Source organism: Myotis myotis, unplaced genomic scaffold, assembly GCF_014108235.1.
Source record: "Myotis myotis isolate mMyoMyo1 unplaced genomic scaffold, mMyoMyo1.p scaffold_m19_p_10, whole genome shotgun sequence".
Lineage (NCBI taxonomy): Eukaryota > Metazoa > Chordata > Mammalia > Chiroptera > Vespertilionidae > Myotis > Myotis myotis.
The window spans coordinates 39,215,028-39,240,304 of NW_023416314.1; the positions used below are offsets into that span (position 1 = coordinate 39,215,028).

At 39.9% G+C, this 25,277-nt stretch overlaps 1 protein-coding gene across 15 annotated transcripts in view; it reads left to right on the forward strand.

Moving 5' to 3' along the window:
* The window catches only part of C2CD3 (C2 domain containing 3 centriole elongation regulator), a 115,104-nt gene that overhangs the window by 25,222 nt on the left and 64,605 nt on the right, over window positions 1–25,277 (forward strand). For all 15 annotated transcript variants that reach the window (XR_004970378.1, XR_004970379.1, XR_004970377.1 and 12 more), the window contains 9 exons: window positions 4,434–4,581; window positions 8,580–8,734; window positions 9,334–9,540; window positions 10,173–10,285; window positions 10,478–10,593; window positions 12,868–12,990; window positions 16,302–16,796; window positions 19,741–19,892; window positions 21,965–22,211. Coding sequence is in view for 11 of the 15 variants with exons in the window: in XM_036324994.1 (XP_036180887.1) it covers window positions 4,434–4,581; window positions 8,580–8,734; window positions 9,334–9,540; window positions 10,173–10,285; window positions 10,478–10,593; window positions 12,868–12,990; window positions 16,302–16,796; window positions 19,741–19,892; window positions 21,965–22,211 (1,756 nt within the window). In the remaining 4 variants the exon portion in view is untranslated. The remainder of the gene's footprint in view (window positions 1–4,433; window positions 4,582–8,579; window positions 8,735–9,333; window positions 9,541–10,172; window positions 10,286–10,477; window positions 10,594–12,867; window positions 12,991–16,301; window positions 16,797–19,740; window positions 19,893–21,964; window positions 22,212–25,277) is intronic.

Genomic DNA, 25,277 nt, shown 5'->3' on the forward strand with positions numbered 1-25,277 from the left:
TAACATTGATAAGAATAAAGTACTTAGGGATAAATTTAACAAAAGTACAAAATATGAACTCTGAAAACTGCAACACACTGTTGAAAAAAATTTTAAAGATCTGAAACCTGGAGGGGGGGGGACCCCATGTTTATTATTCAATGTAATCCCTATTGAAATCACAGCTGACTTCTTTGTGGAAATTGACAAGCTGATTTATAAAATTCCTATGAAATTGCAAGTGATTCAGAATAGCCAAAGCAATCTTGAAAAAGAATTTAGGAGGAGGATTCACACCTCCCTATTTTTAAACTTCCTACAAAGCAACAGTAATCAAGTCAGTTTGGTACTGGCGTAAAAACAAACATATAAATCAATAGACTAGTCTAAAAAATAAACCTGTGTGTCTATATTCAACTGATATTCTACAGGAACAACAACAACATTCAAATAGTCTTTTTAACAACTCATGCTGGGATAGCTGGCTAGCCACACATTTTTTAAAAATGAAGTTGGAACCTTACCTCAAATCATGTACAAAAATTAACTCAAAATGGATCAAATAGCTAAACAGAAGAGCTAAAACTATAAAACTCTTGGAAGAAAACATAGAGGTAAATTTTTATGACCTTCATTTGGGAAAGGATTCTTAGATATGATACCAAAGCACAAACAACAACAAATAGATAAATTAGAAATAGTAAAACTTTAAAATATTTGCCCTGGTCAGTATGGCTCAGTTGGAGTTTCGTTCCATGCTCCAAAGGATCTTGGGTTTGATTCCTGGTCAGGGCACATACCCAGGTTAAAGGTTCAATTCCCAGTTGGGGTGCATGTAGGAGGCATGTTTCTCTCTCTTTTTTTTAAACATATTTTTATTGATTTCAGAGAGGAAGGAAGGGAAAGGGAGAGAGAGATAGAAACACCAATGATGAAAGAGAATAACCGAAGCAGTTCCTCTGAAAGAGATTCAGAAAGTAAATGAGCAACTTCTACACATCAGACAAATGAGAAAATAACCCTGCAACTGCACCACACAGTCAGGAGAGAAGCCCTAACTCCTAGCTTCTCCTTGAATACAATTTGGACCACACATCTAGTGCTCCAACTTTTAGAACTCCCACCACAAAGAGACGGGGCTCCCAAAATGTCTAGCTCTGAAAACTAACAGGGCTTATGTACACAAGACTATAACAAACAAAGATTAGAAAAGTGGTTTCTAGGGGGGCCAGGAGAAATAGGGAGTGATTGATAAAAGGGTACAAACTTTCAGTTATAAGTTGAATAAGGTCTGAGGTGACTAGTTGATAACACTGTATTGTAAAATTGAGACTTGCTAAGAGAGTAGAACTTAAATGTTTTCACCCCTCCCCAAAAAAAGTAAATATGTGAGGTGAAGGATATTTTACTAGTAATTAATTCAATGGGGAGAATCCTTTCACAGTGTATATGTATATCAAATTATCACATTATACACTTTTAATATTTTATAATTTTATTTGTCAATTATATCTCAGTTAAGCTGGAAACAAACAAAATAAAAGGCTTTTCCACCAGCTCCATGGAAGACTATAGAGAAATGCTTTCAGAATTCTGAATTTTCAACCTCAAATTCCATTCTCAGTCACTATTAATCAAGTGTAAGAGTAAAGTAAAAATGTTTTCATGTATCCAGGGTCTCAAGTTTACCTCTCCTGAGCAGATTTAAGTTCTGTGTCATATTTAGAGAATGCACACTCCTTTGGGGAGCTAGACAGGGCTTCACTAGGAATATTTCACTAGGGAAGGGGGTAGATGGAGACACATTTCTCCTGTGTTTGACCAAATTGAGAGGAAATTTTCAGTTCTCTTGGAGAATTCAATAATGAAATACTAATAGGCACATAGAAAACTAGATGAAAATTAAGGCAGTTATTAAAAGAAGGAAAACTAAAAGTTGTTTATGAAAGTGTAAAAAATTATACTTGGCTCTGATATTATGTAAACCCTGAAAAATAACTGCAAGAAAAAGTAATATAACTAAATTGAGAAGATGGGTGGAAGGGAAATCTTTGTCAAAGAGTAGTGGTATAAAAGAGTGGATTCTTCATTTTTCGTAATAGGAAGTCCATAAATCATTTAGAAAAGGAAGAAAATCAGAAAATGGCAGTACACGTGTTATTTAGCAATGTGAAAATAAATACTAGAAGAAATATCTTAGTGAGTTGAAAGTAAGGAAGCAGGCCGCTACTATTTTTTATTATGTCTTGTAATTCTATTTTAGTTTTAAAACAGGTACATGTATTCTTTGATTTTAAAATGTTTAAGATGTGCCGAAACCGGTTTGGCTCAGTGGATAGAGCATCGGCCTACGGACTGAGAGGTCCCAGGTTCGATTCCGGTCAAGGGCATGTACCTGGGTTGCGGGCATATCCCCAGTAGGGGATGTGCAGGAGGCAGCTGATCGATGATTCTCTCTCATCGATGTTTCTGACTCTCTATCTCTCTCCCTTCCTCTCTGTAAAAAATCAATAAAATATATTAAAAAAAAAAGATAAAATGTTTAAGATGTAAAAGAGAGGAAAGTGCTGAGAGCATGCTTGTCTTATAGCAAAGAACACAGGCAACTTCCAGCCCCACCCCACCCCCTCTTTTTTTATTTATTTATTATTTTTTATTATTTTTGTTGTTAATCCTCACCCGAGGATATTTTTCCTTTTTTTTTTTTTTTTTTTTAAGAGAGAGTGGAAGTGAGAGGGAGAGAGAGAGAGAAACATCGATGTGAGAGAAACACATCAATTGGCTGCCTCACGTATGTGCCCCAACCAGGGCTGGGGCTTGAGCCTGCAATCCTACAGTCAGTGGGCCAAAGCTCTATCCACTGGAGCAAACTGGCCAGGGCGCATCCCTCTTTTTTTTCCATTCTCCTTTCTCCTGCTCTCCCAGCTGCACAGGAATCCCAGGCATCTGTCCTGTGCAAAATAGCTCTGACCTCTCCCAGTTTCTGGTATAAGTACGTCCAAAATATTGCATGGAGGGAAATGGCATGCCCTTTCAGTGTGTCATAGACAGTAGAATAAATTCAAAGAAATGTTAATTTGAAAAAAGTAAAAGGTGGAGGACTATATACTGAACAGCAGAGATCTTGCTAACTTTAAGGGAATGCAAGGGGGCGGGGAGAACAGCAAGCAAATGAGTATGTGGGGATGAAGGGGGAATCATAATTGGCAAGCGAGAGTTGTATAGAATACCAAGAAGTAGAGCTTCACAAAGGAGCAGTACACAGAAGCTGCAGAGAAGCCATGTCAATTGGGAAGTTGTTAGTTGTGTTTTGGTAGTTAGGAAATTGTTCTGACCTTTGAGGGAGAGATTACTGTAGAGCAGTGGTTCCCAACTGGGGCAGTCCTCCTCTGGTCCCCATGGGACATTTGGTAATTATCTGGAGACATTTGGGGTTGTCAAAACTGGGGTAGTGCTACTGGCATCTGGTAAGTAGAGTCCAGGGATCCAAAATGCACAGATAGCTCCCAGTGACAAAAGAATTATCTTAACCAACATGTCAGTAGTGCTAAGATTGAGAAATTCTGCTATAGATTAAGGAACGGTGAGGAAAAGAACCTGTTAGTTGCAAGAAATATAGGAGCATGATCTAATTTGAAGGTATTTATTGTGTCCTATATTCCTGAGAAATTAAAGAAGGGGATAAAGTATAGCAGCTAGTTTGAAAGGGAAGCGGAGTTGAAAGAATAATTGAAATGCTTAGCATAGTGTCCGGCACAGATTAAGTGTTTAATACATACTGCTTTCATTATGAAGAACATGTTTATTAAGAATTCAGTAGGTTCGTTAACAGATTTTCATTAGTTACTACAGGAGAAACAAACATGAAATATACATATGCTTATATGCTTATCTTATTAGTTTACAAATTCTATAAGTAGGGTATCTATTTTACTCACTTCTATATTCTACAAAAAACTAATCTTGCCATAATTAACCCTAAATCACATTTTTGCTTAGTGAAGAAAGCATATTTATGAATTAGCCATTCTTCACAAAAACAACATATAACATTTAACTCATTAAATTATAGTTAATTATTTCCCTTTTTTTTCCCCCTCCCTGCTAGACCATAAGCAACACAAGAGTAGAGCAAGTTAGCTTAGCCATCTCTGTATCATTTAGTATCTAACACCATGCCTGGCACATAATAGGTGCCCAGTAAAGTGTTTGTTAAATAAATGAATGAAATCACAATCAGTGTCAGTAGTATATTTTTTGAATACTAGCTGTTGGCATCTCAGAGGAGGGGGAATATAATATGAAAATATTTATCAGATAGTCTCCTGTTTAATGTGAGTCTTCTGTTTAACATATCTTCATATTTAGAACTTTAGAAATTTTTGCAAAAAAGAATAGCTCAGCTGAAACTCCTTTTAAAGTTCTGCCTTGTCTTATTTTTTTAATCTCTGCAGTGCTGAATTTTCCCAAGGTCAGTACTGGGACGGACTAGGCTCTCCTCCAGATTCTCCAGCTCCTGGGAGTGATGTGTATTGCAGCAGCGAGCCGAATGACCCTCAGTATGACCAGAGTCTCCTGGAGAACTTATTTTACACAGTACCTGTAAGTCATTGAATCCGAAGCTTTAGGAGTTATATAACAATTAAAAGTATTAATAGTATTAGTAGGGGCCAGCATCTTGCTACTTGCCAGATAGAAAGCTATCCATTTTATATACCATATTTAATTGTAATGACAACCTGAAAAGGAAAGTATTGTCCTCATTCTGCAGGTGCAGAAACAGGCCTATGAGATTAAGTGTATTGTCTAAGTACACATAGTGTTAGAACCAGGATTCAAATTCTAGTTTACCTGAGTCCAAAGCTACATTATATAGCCTCCTTAGAGCTCTTCTAAGGAAGAGCTAATGCAGGTGTACCTTCAGAACTACCCTTGACTGGTATCTTTTCAAAATATTCCAGACACACCCCTATTTACTGGTGACAAATACCTCTACTGTTCTAGCATTTTCAAAGTTCTTTCTTATATCAAGCCATATGTTCTGTTCATTGGCTTTTAGTATCTCCTAGGGTCTACACATATTAAGTTCAGTCCCTGTTCCACAAGTAATCATTTATATTTGTGAACATTGCTGTCAAATTCCTGATTTTCCTTTTCTCCGGGTCAGAAAAGATAACTGAAATATAGGGTAGTTTATACCAGCTCACTGATAAGACAATGAATGCTATCAGGGTTCAGAGCAAAAACAAGGAGAACTTTTACATGAGATTGTCAGGAGAGAGCATTATGAGGAGTTAGGGGTTTTTACTGAGACTTGAAAGATAGTATTTAGAGAGAAAAAGGATAAGAAATGGGAATAGAAAGAATGACCTATCTAGAGAAGCAGTTTGTGCACTGCGAGGTATCTAAATTGACTAGATGAAAATTTCTGTGGGAGAGAAGTAGTCCATAAGGCAGGCTAGCACATTGCAGCCAGTCTGTGAAAGCCTGTGAATGTCAGATGATGCAGAAATGACATGATCATGATAGTGTTTTAGGAATGTTAATCTGGCAGTGATGTAGGGGGCCAATAAGGGAGAATGACCAGAAGCAGACAGGAAGCCACTGGGCTACTAGAGGTGTGAGAGAGACGGGGAGCCTTAGTAACAGTGGCAGCATTTGGAAAGGAGATGGATTTAAAAGACATTATGAGCCTGGCCAGCGAAGCTGAATGGTTAAGTGTTGACATATGAACCTGGGGGTCACAGTTCAATTCCTGGTCATGTCATATGCCCTGGTTGCGGGCTCGATCCCCAGTGTGGGGCATGCAGGAGGCAGCTGATCAATGATTCTCTCTCAACATCATTGATGTCTCTATCTCTCTCTCCCTCTCCCTTCCTCTCTCAATTCAATAAAAATATCAATAAATAACATTATGAATCCTTAGGATTTCATGACTTCCTGCCTTCAAAATCATCACTGCCCAGCTGGAATGGCTCAGTGGTTGAGCATTGACCTATGAACCTCAGAAATACATCATCTTTTCTCCCCTTTGTCCAGTTTTCTTCCTTCTCTCCCTCCCCTCCAACAAACCTGCTTGCTTCATTAGAATATTACTGTTAATTCTCTCCCAAGTGCCTTGCTTTTGTAAAAATGTTCTGTTGTTTCTATAACAGGAGGAGCTGGGGGAGCGGGTTGTTTGCTGTCTTTGGGACCTGACTAGTAGATGAACCTGGCTCAAACAACTATGGAGGCACTTTGCTCTGTGGGATGAACTAAGAGTGACTGAATTTTGCTGATAACCTTATAGAACTCATTGTGGCACACTTCCTTCTGGCTAGGCCCTGGGATGGAATACGTTCATGATAGTACAGATTTGGGACAGGCATGCACACATGATGGGATAAGGCCAGTCTTACACATAGAGGAGGGGTGAAGAGTGGTTGGCAGGAAGGCACCTCACGGAGGTGAGAACTAAGAGGACTCATGATTATGCAGGGGACTAGAAAAAAATCTCTCAAAGATTGGCTACTCTCCCCAACCTCTTCCCTCACTCCATTTCCACCCCTACCTCTGAACTTCTGGGCACAGTAACTCAGAGATGGATGGCCAAAGTGTTCAAACCTGGGTGAAGGTGTTTGGCTATTGCTGCTCTTCCCCTGGACCATACACCCCTCTGGTGCTGGAACCCTTCAGTGGAGTTGTGGCCTGTTCTGGAGGCTGGGATGATAGGCCAAGATGTAAAGTTTATTCCCCATGTTAAATTTTTTTCCTTCATGTCTAACCATCTTTGAGGTTTTATTCCTAGTAAAAGGGACTAACTCTACCTGGGTCAACCCCAGTCATTTAAAAAAGATGGAGGTCTCAAGTATGGACGCCTCCTCTCCCCCTGGAGGTGTGTGCCTACCATACTTCCTTCCCCTGCCCTTTTCAAACCTTTTTCCCGTTAGGTTTGTTATTCTGTTCTCTTCTTTCTAATTTTATGCTGCTACTGTGTCACCCAGGGGACAGATGGCCTTCTTTGTCATCTTCACTCTTCATCCCAGAGAGGAATCAGCCATAACTCAATCATCCAACCCCACCCAAAGATAGTTGAGTTGGTGCATGATATTTTGAGAATGTAGAGGACCCTGATGAGCCCACATGTCTCCTCCTTTAATGCCTTTGGGGCAAAGGCAGCCTTTCTTACTATCATCCATATCCCTTGAGGCTTCTACATTCTTAAAAAATAAATATGGACACCAGCAACTGTCCTCTGGGGATGCAAAGATTCTTTTCTCTCTATCTGGCTGGACTGATCTGTCTCACAAAAAGTCATGAAATTATTGAATCCAAAAAAAGAAAAAAGCTTTGTGGTAACACCTTAAAAGGTTGGATTGCTTCCTATAAGGATATTCTGCTCAAGCTCAGTTAACTGTTAACTTGTTACTCTTATTACACAGTCAACAACACACTATACACCCTGAAAAAGGGAGTTGGAGGTGATAAACTTAAAATGACTTTGGATCGGCCTCCTGCATTTATATTTGCAAGCTTTGTGTGTGTGTTTTACTATATAACTGTTCTCAAATAACTATAATACTGTCTTCTCTATTTTGTATTTTGTGGTAGAAAGGGCTAATCAGTCAATTGTGGTAGCTGCCTTTTCTCAAAAATTAATTACTAGGGACTTGGCCACTGGTTCCCCCATTAAGGAAATTTGTGACATATAATAAACAGTTCATCTTAGCAAAATTAAAAGTAGAATGGGTCATTAGTAGTATGGAGAGGTGAAAAAAGCAATCTGTGCTTCCATATAGTGAGATGGCATTTATCAGTGACTTTGCCTCATATTATGGTAGAAATACAGGCTTTGGAACCCACGGAGATCAAACCTGCCTATACTACTTACTGCTGTGAATCATAAACAAGCTAACTTCTCTCAGCTTTCATTTTCTCAATTATAAAATTTAGGTGAGGTCACCTTATAGGAATGTGGTATTAGAAATACACATGAAGCATTCAGCATAGTACCAGATACATAGCAGGCAGTCAATAAATAGTGGTTATTATTATTGTTAATTTGAAAGAAGAATCTATTTTGTTTGAACTGAACTTGTAGGTTATTTTTGTTATTATTGTTCAAAACCTTGAACAACACGGTTTTGAACTGCACAGGGTCACTTGTACACAGATTTTTTTCAAGTAATATTCAGCCCTATGTATCTGCAGATTTTGCATCCATGGATCAACCACCATGAACTGAAAACAGTATTTTTGCATTCCCAACCATGGTTTCCCAACTGTGATTCATGAAAATACTGTTTTCGATTCACATTTGGTTGAACTCGTGATGCAAAGGGCGAACTGTAGTTAGGGTTTGGGGGAGTCAAAAAGTTATAGACAGATTATCGACTACACAGGGGGATCAGTGCCCTTAACTCCCACATGTTCAAGGGTCAACTGTATTTTTGTATAACCAGGAGAAACATGGGATTATCTGATACCCGGGTGTTAGTTATCGCTTTTAGAATGACATATGTACAGAGAACTTGATTACTTGTAGAGAAATGTTTTTGTTACCACTACCCCCAAAGCACTTATCTTTTGTGCCTCTTTTCATTTCTTCCCCCCACCCTTAGAAATCTGATAGCAGCATAAGTGATTTCTTCAGTGAAGATGATGATATTGTCCCTTCTGAAAAAATGAGCCAATCGAAAGCTCTTGCCAGACCTTCTAAGGTTCTGGAGTCAAATGATCACAAGATGAAGAAGAGAGCAGCAGGCAAGAAAAATAGGTGAGCAGCTTTATGAATGTTTGTTTAGAGGCAAAAGCAAAGGAAGATTATTTTTACAAGATCTAAAGTGAAATGACCTGTGCTTATCCAACAGTATCAGGGTGATTAAGTTAGTTACTGTAACTCATTAAATACTGTAGTCCTTAAAAATATAATAACATGAAAAGATGGATATGATGAAGTGGTTCAGGAAGAAAGCAGAATTCTAGGTTGTATATGTGCTGTATTATATTTGTGTAAAAATATACATAAGGAAAGCAAATGAAAAGGAATACAAAAAAGTAATGATGATAGTTATATTAAAGTAGTGGGTAAGTGAAGTTTGTATCCCATGTAGAAAAACTAGTTCTTTGACATCAGTTTCTATACATGTATGGAGATAAGCCTATAGATTAGAAAAATGTTTTTACAGTTTTTGAGATTTCTTTCACTGTCAATTAGGACCAGAATTTTGATAAAATCCATTTCCCAATACTAGATAACTTGTGAGTTAAGATGCTTGCTGCCCTTCCTCCTTTCTCCTCTTGCCAATACAAACTAGATCATTTCATATCGGGCCTCTGACTGTCTGCCTCACTGTCTGTATGAATTCCTTTCAGAAATTTGGTTGAACAACAAATGAAATCAGTAACTCCAGAAGATTCCCAAGTGATGACACTAAGTGTAGACAGGCTGGCCCTTCTGGGTAGAACACACTCAGTCAGAATCATCATTGAAACAATGGAAGTTCCTCCAGATAGTCCACAGATGACCCCTGGCAAAAAAAGCTTTCCTGGGAGACCACCTAAGCTGACAACAAAAAAACGGTATGTCTCTAACATGGGAAAGCTAAATTTGACAGTGGAAAGTGTCCAATAAAAATATCTATAATAATAAAACTGTAGTATGCTAATTAGACTGGACACCCTTCCGGATGACCTTCCGGACAAAGCAGGGGCTACAAGGGCCGAGGCGGCCACTGTGGCGGGCGGGGGCACCCAAGCCCCTTGCACGAATTTTGTGCATCGGGCCTCTAGTAAATAAATAATTGTACCAGTATAATACTTTATGGTTTGTAAAATACTTTCATAGGCACCATTCAAGCAACAAAAATGTATTGAATTCTCCCACTAAGTCCCAAGCACTATGCTAGGTATGTGTAAGAATAATGAAAGTTAAGATTCAAACTCTGTTTTTACATACTTTACAGTCAGCAGGAGAGAGATAATTTTAAATGGCTATCTGTAATATAGGGCTAAGTTTTATATTAAAAGTGCTGTGGGAGCAAAAGGAAGGGAGCCTTTAGTTTTGCCTGGCAGGATTGGTGAAGGCTGTGAAGAGAGGAAATGGTTCCTCTGAGGACCTGAGATCCTGAAAATAGAACCCTGAAAGATATGTAGAATTTATCAGACAAAAAATAAGTTTATTATTTGGTTTGTTTTTAATCACTTTTTTTTAGCACCTTCTTTGTGGAATATCACTTTCCTGTGGGCTTTTCCAAAAGTGGATTGGGAAAGACAACTTTGATAACTGAGGTTGTTCGACTCGCCTCCAGCAAAACTGAAGATGGAAGTAAGAGAAAGACTGGTTTTCTGCTTCTTAAACATTTTTGCTTTGGAAGAATTTTGAATCACTAAGTATTGATCTGACTCTTACAGTATCATTGAATTTTAGATTTGAAAGGGAGGTGGGTGGTGTCAAAGCATGGATTGATGATGGCTCTATTTGGGTGACAGGTACTTATGTGTCTGATTTTCCTTGCAGTGGTAAAATTCCAGCAGAGATTTGTGTTTCCAGTACAGTTTGGTGGTCCAATGATAGAACATTGGTGGAATTCCAATCTTATTTTCCAAATTTACACAAAGAAAATACAGAAAAAGGTACTTCACATGATTTTGACATTTACACCAGGGATTTGAAACATACTTAAAACTATATGTCTCCATAACATAGGAATTTCTGTAGGCTCAAACAACACTAATGCTTTTGATTATTGTCATTATTTTTAAATTTCTGTTTGCTGTTTGTTATAGAGCAGATATTATTGTCTGTTTCCTGTTGTTATAGAATGGATATGCTAAAAGCTCTACATCAGCGGTTCTCAACCTGTGGGTCGAGACCCCTTTGGCGCTCGAACGACCCTTTCACAGGGGTCACCTAAGACCATCCTGCATATCAGATATTTACATTACAATTCATAACAGTAGCGACATTACAGTTATGAAGTAGCAACGAAAATAATTTTATGGTTGGGTCACAACATGAGGAACTGTATTTAAAGGGCCAGAAGGTTGAGAACCACTGCTCTACATGAATATACTGTCAAATTTAATCATTACAGGCCGGCACTCTATCCACTGAGCCAAACCAGCTAGGGTGAGAAACACTTTTAAAAAGCAAAAATCGAATGTCAAGGGGTGGGGGGAAAGAAGACATATGTAATACTCTTTGTAATACTTTAAGCAATAAAACAAAATTTTTTAAAAAATGGCAAAAATCACCTGTTATCCTGTCACCAAGAAATAACTATTATTTATGTGTGTTCTTTTCTCTTTTCCAAATGACTGCAGTATATTACATATGTAAATCTTTGTCAGTATTAGGATAATTTTGTATGCAGTTTTTATCCTTTTTTTAAATGTAACATTGTCTTCAGAGTTTTTATTTTTTTATTTTTATTTTTTTTTTTTCAAAAATATGTTTAGCCCTAGCTGGTATGGCTCAATGAATAGAATGTCAGACTGCAGACCAGGAGGTCCTGGTTTCAATTCCGGCCAAGGGCACGTACCTCAATTGCAGGCTCCTTCCTGGCCTGGCCCTGGTCAGGCCGTGAGCAGGAGGCAATCAATCAATGCGTTTCTCTCACATCGATATTTCTGTCTTTCCCTCTCTCTTCCACTCTCTCTAAAAATCAGTGGGAAAATATCCTCAGGTGAGGATTAAAAATATGAAATAAAATAGTGAAATGATATATTAAAAAAGGAAAATTAAGTTAAAATCAATAAACTACTAAAAATATCTATGTTTAATCTTTTCTGCAAAATTTTATAAATATTTCAATACCCTATTTTTATCAAATATTATAACAAATATTGTTTATATTCAGACTTTTAGTAAACATCATTTTAATGGCTGTTATTTTATTGTAGGAATGTACAGTAATTAACTTAATTATAATAATTTGATTATTGAACATCTAGTTATTTCTCTTTGTTAAATATACATATTTGTATGTAAGGTTTTTATGTATTTACTAAAGGCCCAGTGCACGAAATCGTGCATTGGGTGGGGAGGGGCGGTACCTTCAGTCCGGCCTGCGCCCTCTCGCAGTCCAGGAGCCCTCGGGGAATGTCCAACTGATGGCGTAGGCCCACTCCCCTGGACGTCCCTAGTGCTGCCTTGGAGGTGGGAGAGGCTCCAGCCATCACCACTGTGCTTGCCAGCCGTGAGCCTGGCTCAAGGCTTCTTGCTGAGTTGCACTCCCCCGCCGACCACCAGGGGGCAGATCCTACACTGAGCATCTGCCCCCTGGTGGTCAGTGTGCATCATAGTGACTGGTCATTCTGCCGTTTGATCGATTTGCATATTAGCCTTTTATTATATATAGGATTATTTATTTAGTATAAATTTCCAGAAGTGAAATTACTGGGTCAAAGAATATGAATATTTAAAGCTTTTTATATTTATTGCCAAATTTGCTGTCCAAAAGTGTATTGCCAGTTTATATTCCCAACCTCAGGCATATGACAGCCTCTGTTTCTCTATAACCTTGATAGCCTCAGCCATAGGGTTTTGTTATTTTTCTTAGCTTTAATGGCAAAAAGTTATATCCTCTTTCATTTCATATATTTAAGAGTGAAGTTGGACAATTTTCATAAAGAATTGATTCTTAAATATAGAAAGAGAAAATCTTGTGGCTTCTTTGTGACTCATGAAACCCTCTGTAATCTCCCAGGGAGAAGTAGTGAAGCCCAGAAGGGGGACCAAAATATGGCAGAATACGGATTTCTACTTAGAGTTTCCTCAGTCAAATAATTAAGCTATTTACTTCATAAAGTTTGGGTGCCTATATAAGATATCATATGTTGTCATTTCAATTAAAGTTTCCTGTGGCACATCTTTAACTTAAACTTTTTCTTTCCTTCTTCTCTCAGCCAGAAGTCATTGGATCTGCATCATTGCCTTTGAGAGCTGTCATTCAGTCTGAATTGCTTTCTTTCAGTGACCAGCTTCCAGTACAACAAGAAAATGGTCAAGTTCCACTTGGCCCCCTCAAGGTACATAGATATCATTCAGGCAGTCCAGTATTTATGAAGTATATATTACTGGCTGGCCCTGAGAATATAACAGTGAAGAAGAAAGTCAGGGTCCCTGCTCTTGCAGCTTATATTAAACTAGAGGCCCAGTGCACAGATTCGTGCCCATTGAAAGGAAATTAATTAGAAGAAATATTTTAGAGGCTGGGGAGGGACCGCAAGAGGTTGGCTCCAGGATGTGTCCGGCCCATCTTGCCCAGTCCCGATCAGCCGGACCCCAGCAGCAAGCTAACCTACCGGTCGAAGAGTCTGCCCTCTGGTGATCAGTACGCATGATAGCAACTGGTCAAACAATTGAATGAACAGTTGGACACTTAGCATATTAGGCTTTTATATATATAGATAAGGCAACAGAAGTACCTTGAAGGAAATAAATGTTTTGGTGTGATAATGAGTGCTCTGAGGAAATAGGAGATGGTGGTCAGGGAAGGTCCCTCTGTGGAGGTGACATTTAAGGTGAGATTTGATGAATGAGAGGAAGAGGCTACAAAGTAAAAAGCACAGGAAAGATCATTTTGGACAAGGAATAACACATCCAAATGCCCTAAAATGGGAATGGGCTTGGTGTTGTCAAGGGACAGAATGTGGGTACAGAATAGTGAGCCAAAAAGGCAAGTGGTAGAAAATAAAATTGGATGGGAAGTCAGGAGCTATAACATTCAGAGCTTTGTAGGTTAAAGTAAAGGATTTAATTTTTATCCTAGAGGCAAGAAAGAACTTTGAAGTATGGGAATGACATCTCATTTACATTTTAGAAGATTACTGTGTGGAAAATAGACGTAGGGTGCAAGAGGGAAAATGGGAAATTTGTTGGATTAGTTCATAAAAGAGATTGTTCATGGGTTGGAGTAGAATAGTGACCATGGACAAGGAGACAAGTGACTGAGTTTGTGCCGGTGGATGAATTCTGATCTTTAATTCATTGGAGAAAGGGTTCGTTCCCTGTATTCAGAAGCATCAGAATTTCTTAGGTGGTAGAATTTGAATGAAGGGCTTGTCCTGGTGAGCTTTTAAAGTCATCAGAGCCATACCTAAAACATTTCCGTGGCCCCTCATATACCCAGAGGATAAAATACAGAACACACCAATGACCCTAGCCTACCACTGTAGCTTTCTCTCTTGCAGTGGTCCTACCAATAGCTATGTCAAGCTGTGTAAAGACTTGTTAAGGTGTCATGCTGGTTTATGCCTCAGTGCTTTTGTTCTTGGTTTTCATGCTGCTTCCTCTTCTTGGAAGCCCTTTTCCTGGTGTTAATAATAATGCCATTTAGTTGTAAAGACTTATGTGATTATCATTGCAAAAATTAACATCACATTACTTTTCTGCAATCAAAGTTTTTATTTTTTGTTTGCCTAATTCATTCTGGCCTGCATGGTTTAAAATTAGAAAGGTAAAAATAGAATTGAGGGACTAGAAATTGTTTCTATTCTGTCTCTTGAGAGAAGTTCTGTTCTACATAGATTGCTGTCTAGATTCAGTAGAACTTTGCTGTGGAGTTTAAATAAAAGAAACAGTAATTTCCCTTTTTCTTTAGTAATTCAGTCTGATAATAGTGACCACTTTTCATCATTTTTCTTACATCCTCTTTTATTTCATACTAGAGGTCCAGTGCATGAAATTCATGCATGGGTAGGATCCCTAGGCCTGGCCAGCGATCAGGGCCAATCTGTGGGGTGACTGGCGGGGCAATCGTGGGGGCCCCCGCTAACACCTGCCTTGGATGGCCTGGCGCTGCCCACTGGCCAGCCCCACCCCCCGCTGCCGCCACCAGTCACCTCCTTCTATGGGGCAACGCAGGGCAATTGGGGGGCCCCCACTAGCACCTGTCTTGGCTGGCCTCGGGCCTGCGGGCTGGGGGCAGCTCCTGCATTGTGCCTGCCCCCTGTTGGTCAGTGCGTATCATAGCAACCAGTCATTCCACTGTTCGGTCGATTTGCATATTAGGCTTTTATTATATAGGATTTTAACTTTTAAAAAATAACTTCAAACTTTCAAAATTGAAGAGAAAATTGCAAAAATAGTATAAAGAACTTGCATACCCTTTTCCTAGACTCAGCAATTATTTATATTTGTCACATTTGCTTTATCATGTCTGTCTACCTCTTCTTTCTGTATCTTTCTTTTTTTCACTTTCTCCTTTTTGTCTCCCTTCCCTCTACATACACATGCACAATTTTTTTCTGAACTATTTGAGATTCTGTTATAGACATAGTGTCTCTTTTCCCCTAAAATTCTGGTGTATATTTCCTGAGAACAAACACATTATCATACATAACACTGAACAGTTATAAAAATCAATTTAAATCTGATACTGTATTCTATCTATAGTCCATATTCAAACACTTCCTGTTGTAGCTGGTTTTTTTCCGAGTCCATGATCATCCATTGCATTTCAGCAGCCCTGCTTTGTCTTTTAGGACTTAGATATTTTTGAAAAGTAAGGCCAGTTATTTTGTAGAATGTCCTCTACTGGGATTTACATGAATCACTTATTACTATAATGATTGAGAGATGATTTTCTAATTCCACCTTAACTCCACCATTCCTTGTGCATTTATTTTTTTAATCTCTCTTTTTTTTTAACTCTCACTTGAGGACATTTTTCTGTATATTTTTAGAGAATAAAAGAGTGAGGAAAAAACAGAGAGAAATATTGGTGTGAGAGAACCACATGGATTGGTTGCCTCCTGCATGAGCCCTGACCAGGGCCTGGGCCAGAGAAGAGCCAGCAACTGAGATACGCGCCCTTGATCAGAATCGAATCTGGGACCCTTCAGTCCATAGGCCAACACTCTATCCACTAAGCCAAACTGACTGGGGCACCTTGTACATTTACTAATTGGCATTCTACTATATGGAAGAGTTGTCCTTTCTCCCATATTTATTTATATTGATATGGACTCATGGGTTTTTACATTATTTAATTGGTTGTAATCCATTACTATTACTCTTTCGATGCTTAAATAGTCCCAGTCTTGGCCAGCGGGAGCCCCTTCAACTGGATTCTGTATCCTTTCAATATGTCTCTATCCTTATTTTCTGGCAGAAGTTGATGTTCCAGGTTCATCTTATATTACTGATAAATCATCTCCCTAGCTTTTCTTAATTCTGGTAAGGTAATGTATATGGAGTCTACTAATGTTCTTACTATTATGGCATTTGTGGATGAATTATTTATTTCCTAACAATCCAGTGCTGCATCTAGCTTCAAAATTCTGATTCTGATTCTAGAAGAGATTCTTACTAACTCCCTTTCTTTTGTGTTCTATAGGTAACTGTGGAGCTTGTTATAGATAATAAGGATTTCAATGGTGTCGAGACTAAGTTAAATAGTAGCACCCCACATACCCTACTTTCTACTCTTATAAGCCCAGATAAGAAACTGTCAGAACCTAGCCATCATGTTACCTGCACCAAAAATTCACAGAACCTAAATCAAGTTCATGAAGAAACTGCAAAGGAAGAACAGAATTTGGTGCTCTCCAACCCAAAGTCACCAAGCCCTGTTTCACCAAATCCTTCAACCTTCATGGCTATGCCAGCCTCTCACAATTTGGTAAATCAGACAAATGGGTCAACCAAAGAGAGTGCTTTGCTGTTGCATGTGCTTTTGATGGTGCCAGATGGGAAAGATTTCATTACTGAAGAATCTGAGAAACCACCACCATGCAATGTTTATTTAAATTGCAAACTCTTCAGCACAGAGGAAGTCACCAGATCTGTCATCGCATGGGGCACAACACAGCCAGTCTTTAACTTTTCTCAGGTAACTTTGTACATATCTTAACATTTCATATCTATTAGGGATGTATGGAGGTGGAAGACAAGTATGTTTCCCAAATCATAATGCCATTGTAAAAGAAATCTAGAATGTTCAGCCTGGGAGGAACCTTCGTAATTTTCTGGTATGTAAATCCAGTCCCACTATTGGGTGGGAAGAGGAAAAGATATTGCCAGCATTTTCAAACTTTTTGTATGTCTCTTTCTTTCTGTTCTGTCTCAATTCCCCACTATTTCTTTTGCCTGAATTCTGAATTCTATTCCTTACTGCGGAGGCAGGGGTCCTCAAACTACGGCCCGCGGGCCACATGCGGCCCGCTGAAAGCATTTATCCCGCCCGGTGTTTTTGTCGCCACTGCCTGTTGCTTAGCAGCCGACTCGTTTTTTTTAAACTATAGTCCGGCCCTCCAACGGTCTGAGGGACAGTGAACTGGCCCCCTGTTTAAAAAGTTTGAGGACCCCTGCTCCAGGGCTTTGATCAGTTAAACTTCCTCTTTTCCTTTCTGTTCCTCCAATCTCTCCTTTATTTTTTTATTTACTTAATTTTTTTTCTCACTGATTTATTCCTTCACTTACTTCAGTACTCATTTTGCTTGGTTTCTCTGTAGAATTTCATGCTATTGCTTAGTTTTCTTTCTCGATCTTTGGAACTCTAATCTCTTATAATTTTTTCTTGACTTAATTGTCCTTTTTTAGTTATTGGGTCAGAGGAAAAGAGTGGGGACACCAGCACTTCTCTCTTTTACCTTTAATTATCTCCTATTCATTATCCTTGTAATTCTTCCAAACCAACCTTTTTCTTTCTTTCCTTTTAATATTTTTATTCATTTTGGAGAGAGGAAGGGAGAGAGATAGAAACATCAGTGAGAGAAAATCATCTATCAGCTGCTTCCTGCGTGTCCTCTAATAGGGATCGAGCCCACAACCTGGGCATGTGCCCTGACCAGGAATTGAATCGTGACTCCTGGTTCATGGGTCGACACTCAACCAGTGAGCCACACCGGCTGGGCCAAACCAACCTTTTCCCCACGGTCACCACATCTACTCTCATAGCTTCAGCTCTCATATATGTGAAAATGACTTCCTACACTTCTTTGTAGGACAGACACTCTCCTGTAGTTTCACATCTCTATATCCTGTTATCTGCTGTTTGTCACCACCTGGATGTCTCAAAAGCACTTTATACTTGGTACCCACCACATCACCTTTCATATCACAGATATTCAATAAAGATGTGTACATGGAAAGAAGAAATTCAAATGTGTCCAAATCTAAATTTATTTTCCTTCCAATTCTGTTTCTCCTCCTCCTGTCTGCCCTAATTCATGTTATAATTTACTGAGAAACCCAAGTAGAACCTAAAAGTTTACTCTTTCTTATATAATTATTCACCAAGTTCCATAGATACTGCAAACTTAATTATCTCTGGATATATCCTCTTATCTCCACTTCATTGCCATTGCTTTCATTCTGGCCCTCGCTCTCTTTCTAAATAGCCTTCACATTGGCTACCTGTTTCTGTTCACTCCCTGTCCATCCCTTCCTGTGCACCTCTAAAACACTAACCTGAATATTTTACTCCTCTGCTCAGACCTTTCAATGTTTCTTCATAGCCTTTAGGGTAAAGTCCAAATCCTTGTTTTGGACTATAAGACCCTCAAAGAACTGTCTGTACTCTCCAGTTTCCACTCTTCCCTTCACACTAGATAACCTAGCTATGCTCAGCTACTTGTATTTCCTGAATATTCTCTTTCCCTACCTCTGTGTCTTTGTATGTATTTCTGCCTGGAATTTCCTCTCAACTGTCATGACTCCTATTAGGCAGAGCTTTTTGTACTAGTTAACTCCTGCTTATCGTTAAGATTTAAGTTTATTTTCTCCCAGAAGCTTTCTGAAATCTCCCTATTTGTAGGTTAGGTTGATGTGTTGTACTTTTTTTGGTTTCAAGAACCAGAAATGTGCTCAGGGTACCTTATGTAATTGAAGTTTCTTAGATGAATACAAAAGTACATCTGCTCTTCTGATTTCACCCCTTTGCCTCTTGTGTTTTCTGTTAACTTCATCACTAGGTTTCTCTCTCTTCTGCTGTTAGTTATTCTAAGTTTGTTATTAATTTGACTGACCTGCTCTTGTCTCTGGAGCTCTGGTTCTTTTTTCGTTCAACTAACAGCTGACTGGCCAATTCTGGAGTCCTTTTACACTGAAAATCCAGATGCACAGTTGGGCTTGCTATTTACTATAGTACCTGTTGGGCAGAGCTTTATGCACTGGACCATACCACCCAACCAGTGGATTGGCTGCCCTTTGATCAGGTGCTCAATGTTTGTCTAGTCCAGGGGTCCTCAAACCTTTTAAACAGGGGGCCAGTTCACTTTCCCTCAGACCGTTGGAGGGCCGGACTATAGTTTAAAAAAAAAACTATGAACAAATTCCTATGCGCACTGCATATATCTTATTTTGAAGTAAAAAAACAAAACGGGAACAAATACAATATTTGTATTTGCATGTGGCCCGCGGGCCGTAGTTTGAGGATCCATGGCTAGTCAGTAGTCACTTTTGTTCCAAAAACATCAGTCTTTCAGCAGGAGTTTACAAATGGGTCATTTTGCCTTAGGAAGATTGAATGAGCTTTGCAGGCACCATGATCAACTTGTCTGACAACTTTCTCTGTCCTTGAAGCCCCATCTGTATGAGCTTTATCATCAGAGAACTCATGCCATTTTGTATTTGGCCTTTATATATGTTAGTTTCTGACACCAGACTGTGGCTTTAAACTGAGGATGTAGGTTGGATTTTATTTTAATGTCTTCAGCTCTTAGCACTGTGCAAGGCACACAGTAGGCTTTCAGTAAATGTGTGTTGAATAAAAGTATAAATTAATTATTTTGTCTCAGGTGTGGGCTTTTGTTTCTTGTTGTTCCTCTCCCCAGGTGATTCCTGTCTCTCTGTCTCCCAAATACTTGGAAAGGCTTAAGAACAATGTGATGGTAATCGAAACTTGGAACAAGGTGCGGAGCCCAGGACAGGACAAGCTGCTCGGGCTGGTGAAACTCCCCCTCCATCAGTTTTACATGTCATTCAAGTAAATAGGATCTTTTGGAGTATTCTTTATTTTACATCTTTAACTTTGTATGGACTGAAGAGGAAGTCTTGTGGTTTGCAAACATGGCTAGCCCTATAATTCCTTGGAGGACTTTTTCAGTTTCACCGTAGTTTTTGCTCTTTCTCCTGTGTTAAAGCAGTCTTACAGATACTGCTTACCATGTTTCAGGCCCTATTTTAAGAACCTTACTTACACCATCAAGTCATTTAACCCTCACAACAATCCTCTGAGGCAGGTAACTTTTATTTTCCTGATTTTACTGATGAGGTAAGAGAGGCACAGAGAAGCTATGTAACATGTCATTATATCGTAAGTAGTAGAACAGGTAGCAGAACAGGTAGAACCCAGAGAGCCTGGCTCTAGAGTCCACCCTCCTCACCAAGCCGCTCAACTGCCAAAGGTTACCACAAAACTAATGGTTTATCCTGTCATAAACTTTAGTATTGTTCACATCAGCTATTTGCAAGATTTCTGCACCCAGTATTGTCTTAGACCTTCAGACTTGATTACTGCACCTCACTTGTCACTACCCAACACCTAGATGAGGTATTAATTTTACCTAAAGGCAATTTCTATCTGCAGTACAGACTCATTTTCTGTTTTGATTCAAGGTGCTGATTTTTTCTTATTTTAACATTGACCTCTTTCCTAACAGCCTTCTCATGTATCTGTGTTTTAAATGCTGTTTCATATTTACAAAGAGCACTGTTGGGGGCCCTATCTCATATGAACTTTTCTATAACTGTAGGAGGTATTATCATTATTCCCATTTTACAAATGAGGAAACTTGTCCTTTAATTTGGAGAAGTCAATCTCTTTGACTTTCTTTTTATCATCTATAAAATGAGTTTAAGGGTAGATCATCTTTCTCCCTCCTGGAGCAATTGTAAGAATCTAGTGAGAAAATAAATAAGCCTTCTATGAATGCTTACGTACTTATGATGGCAACATTGGAAAGCATAGCCAGGCTAAGGAGTACTGCCGGAATCATGGATACCACTGCCAACTCAAGGCTTTGGACTCTTGCTTCCTTTTTTAGTTGTGATATTAGTCTGGTTTGATATTCCCCTTCTCATTTCATTAAACCCCATTCTTTGCTGAGAGAGCAAAACACTACTAGATACCAATGACTGAGCACTTACCTAAATATGCCAGGCATCACAGTTTGTATTTTATATTTGTTATCTTAGCATATTCCTTATAACAGTCCTTTGATGGAAGTTTTATTACCTACATTTTGCAGATGAGGAAATAGACAGATTAAATTGATTACTTAGTGTCATACAGCAAGTAAGGGCAGAGCAAAGATTCAGCATGAAGAGCATGTGGACTTTTTATTGTCTGTTAATAGTGGATAATATTAACCCTTTGCAGTATTAGAAGGATTATAGAAACTGTAAAGTGCTTATCATATAGTAAGCACTTAGTAAGTGGTAATATTATTGTTAATATTATCCAAATTTTATCCACCAGACTCCAAAGTCCATACTTTTTCTAGTTGACCATACTGCCTACCTGTAAAATAATGCAATTCAAAAGGCCTCTACTGAGGACCATGATGATACCAAGATGAATCAGACACATCCTCTGTCTTCAATTTGCTACATTTGGAACTTACTGCCTGGTATTTTTTTTCTATAATCCTCACCCAAAGATATGTTTATTGATTTTTAAAAAGAGAGGAAGGGATAGAGAGAGAAATATCAATGTAAGAGAGAAACATCAATTGGTCTCCTCCCGTACACACCCTCACCTGGGATTGGGGAACAAACTCAAAACCTAAGTATATGCCCTGACCAGGAATTGAACCTGCAGCCTTTTGGTGTACGGGACGACACTCCAACCAACTGAGACACCTGTCCAGGTCCTGCCTGGTAAATTTTATTTGATGGATTATGAATAGAATCATATGTTTTGTCAAGCCACTATTGCTTTTCTAGTTGTAGATACATTTTTAGCAAACTGAGAAAATGAGCCAAGTAAGAAATGAAGCAACTCTATGACATGATTGATAATTGTTATTTGCTCATGTACAATTTCTCTCCCTTTAGAGATCCCAAGATTTCTCGCCTGCTGCTTGATGCTCAGTTCCCAGTTGTTGCTGTCGACAGCTACATGCCTGTGATTGATGTGTTCTCAGGCCAGAAAAATGGGAGTCTTCGAGTCTTTTTAGCTATGGGTTCTTCAGATCAGATAATGGCACTACAAAGATTGAAGAATGAAGAAGGAACACTTCCTCCCTTCAGCCCGAGGCCAGCCCATTTACTGGACCAGCTATCTAAAGCATCCAATGCAATGGTAATGACTAAACACTTGATTGTATGTTTATGTTGTAAAATGATTATCAGAATCAAGCTAATTATCATATCCATCACTTCACCTAGTTACCTTTTTGTGTGTGTGGTAAGAATACTTAATGTACTCTCTTAGCAAATTTTTTAAGTACATAATCTCATTTTATCTTGCATGTTTTAGTGAAACCATTGCCCCAAATCCTTATTTCAGTAGTGAAAGGCTTAACAAAAGAACATACTTGTACTTCAGTGCTTATGCTAAATCAAAGGAATCATTGTTATTTTTCTTTTATGGCTTAAATGCATATCTGTATCCCTCTGAGCTCCTTGAATTTATAAAGAAAATCTAATTGGACAACTAGATCTTAATCCTCTAATTTACTAACTTAATTGCCTTTGTAAAATATTGGGGTGAACCTTAGCTGCTCTAAAAAAAATAGTCTTAATTTTAAAAACTTTTAAAGATAATCCAAGAAAAAAACGGGGATTCTGGGATGAAGAGTGATCCCAAATGTAAGCCAGCAAAGTCTTATTCTGTTTTTCTTGACCAGATCCAAGTTGGAAAGTTAGAGTGAAGTTCCTTGCTTTTCTAATAAGTTAAAAGTAACTTATTTTGTATAGTGCTGTACAGTTAAGAAAATACTTTATCATGATTATTTTCCTAACAACTACATGATGTTGGTCTTTTTTTTTTAAATTGTTTTATTGCTTAAAGTATTACAGAGAGTATTATATATGTTTTTTTTTTCTCCCCTTGACCCTCCCCTAGCCTCCCATACCCCCCAGTGTCTTGTGTCCATTGGTTATGCTTGTATGCATGCATACAAGTCCTTTGGTTGATCTCTTACCCCCACCCCCACCCCCCAACCCTCCCCAGCCTTCCAGCCGTAGTTTGACAGTCTGTTCGATGTTGTGAGGTTGGTCATTTTCATTCTTTTATACTTGACTAGAAGCCTGGTGCACGAATTTGTGCACCAATGGGGTCCCTCAGCTTGGCCTACGGGATCAGGCTGAAACCGGCTCTCTGACATCCCCTGAGAGGTCCGAGGTTGCGAGAGGGCACAGGCCAGGCCGAGGGACTCCACCAGTGCACAATCAGGGCTGGGGAGAGACATGGGGGTTAACCAGCTCGGGAGGGAACATGGGAGGGCTCTAGGGCGTGTCTGGTCCATCTCGCTCAGTCCCAATCAGCTGGACCCCAGCAGTAGCTAACCTACCAGTCTGAGTGTCTGCCCCCTGGTGGTCAGTGTACGTCATAGTGAGTGGTTGAGCGGCCTTAGCTTATCATTAGCATATTACGCTTTGATTGGTTGACTGGCCGACTGGCCAACCAGATACTTAGCATCCTATCTAATAATAGACAAACGTGGTAATTAACTGTACCTTCGCTACGCTTCCCATTGGCTAATCAGGGTGATATGCAAATTAACCACCAACCAAGATGGCGGCCGGTAGCCATGCAACTGAAGCAAGCAGGAGGCTTGCTTGCTCCAGTGATGGAGGAAGCCAAGGTTCCCCACCTGCCACGGCCTGGCTCTGAGCTCCGAAAGCAACAAAGTTTCAATTATAGAAGCTAAACCAGCCGTGGGCAAACTACGGCCCACGGGCTAGATCCGGCCCGTTTGAAATGAATAAAACTAAAAAAAAAAAAAGACCGTACCCTTTTATGTAATGATGTTTACTTTGAATTTATATTAGTTCACACAAACACTCCATCCATGCTTTTGTTCCGGCCCTCCAGTCCAGTTTAAGAACCCATTGTGGCCCTCGAGTCAAAAAGTTTGCCCACCCCTGAGCTAAACAAACCCCAGATACCTGCTTTCAGCAGGCCATGGCCACGGAGCTGGAGCCGGCTCTTAGCTCCAGTGACGGCAACAAAGTTTCAATTATAGAAGCTAAACAAACCCCAGATACCTGCTTTCAGCAGACCGTGGCCTCAGAGCTGGAGCAAGCAGGAGTGGCTCTCAGCTCCAGTGACAGCAACAAAGTTTCAATTATAGAAGGTAAATAAATCCCAGAATAAAAAAAAAAGAAAAAGAGGAGAGGCTGGGAGCTTCAGTCGCCGGCCAGCCTGAAAATGGCCCTCAACCCCTCACCCAGACTGGCCAGGCACCCCAGTGGGGACCTCCACCCTAAAGCGGGTGTGGTCAGCCTGAAAACAGCCATCAGCCCCTCATCCAGGCTGGCCAGGCACCCCAGTGGGGACCCCCACCCTGAAGGGGGTCTGACCAGCTGCAAACAGCCATCAGCCCCTCACCCAGGCTGACCAGGCACCCCAGTGGGGACCCCCACCCTGATCCGGGACACCCTTTAGGGCAAACCAGCTGGCCCCCACCCATGCACCAGGCCTCTATCCTATATAGTAAAAGGGTAATATGCAGACTGACCCTAGCAGCAAAAAGACTTGGAATGACTGGTCACTATGACACACACTGACCACCAGGGGCAGACGCTCAATGCAGGAGCTGCCCTCTGGTGGTCAGTGCACTCCCACATGGGGGAGTTCTGCTCAGCCACAAGCCAGGCTGATGGCTGCCAGTACAGCGGTGGTGGTGGGAGCCTCTCCTGCCTCCTCAGCAGCGCTAAGGATGTCCGACTGCAGCTTAGGTCTGCTCCCCGCTGGCAAGTGGACATCCCCCGAGGGCTGCCGGGCTGCCAGAGGGTTGTCTGATTGCCAGCTTAGGCCCAATCCCCCAGGGAGCAGGCCTAAGCCAGCAGGTGGTCATCCCCCAAGGGGTCCCAGACTGCGAGAGGGCACAGGTCGGGCTGAGGGACCCCCACCCCCCCGAGTGCACAAATTTTTGTGCACTGGGCCTCTAGTATTATATAGGATGAAATAGAAAATCAAAGAGGTTGTGCTATTTGTCCAGGATCCCATAGCTAAGAATGGTAGAATTGGAGTTCAGATACAGGTCTTCTGACTTCTAAGTCCATAATATCATGTCCTATTGTATCTTACATTTGGTGTCTCTTGGTGTCCACTATAGCTAAATCTCAGTCTCCACACCATTTAAGTATGTTATATTTTTTAATCTGAATCTGAATGACATTTAAAGTTTCTAGCAAAGAA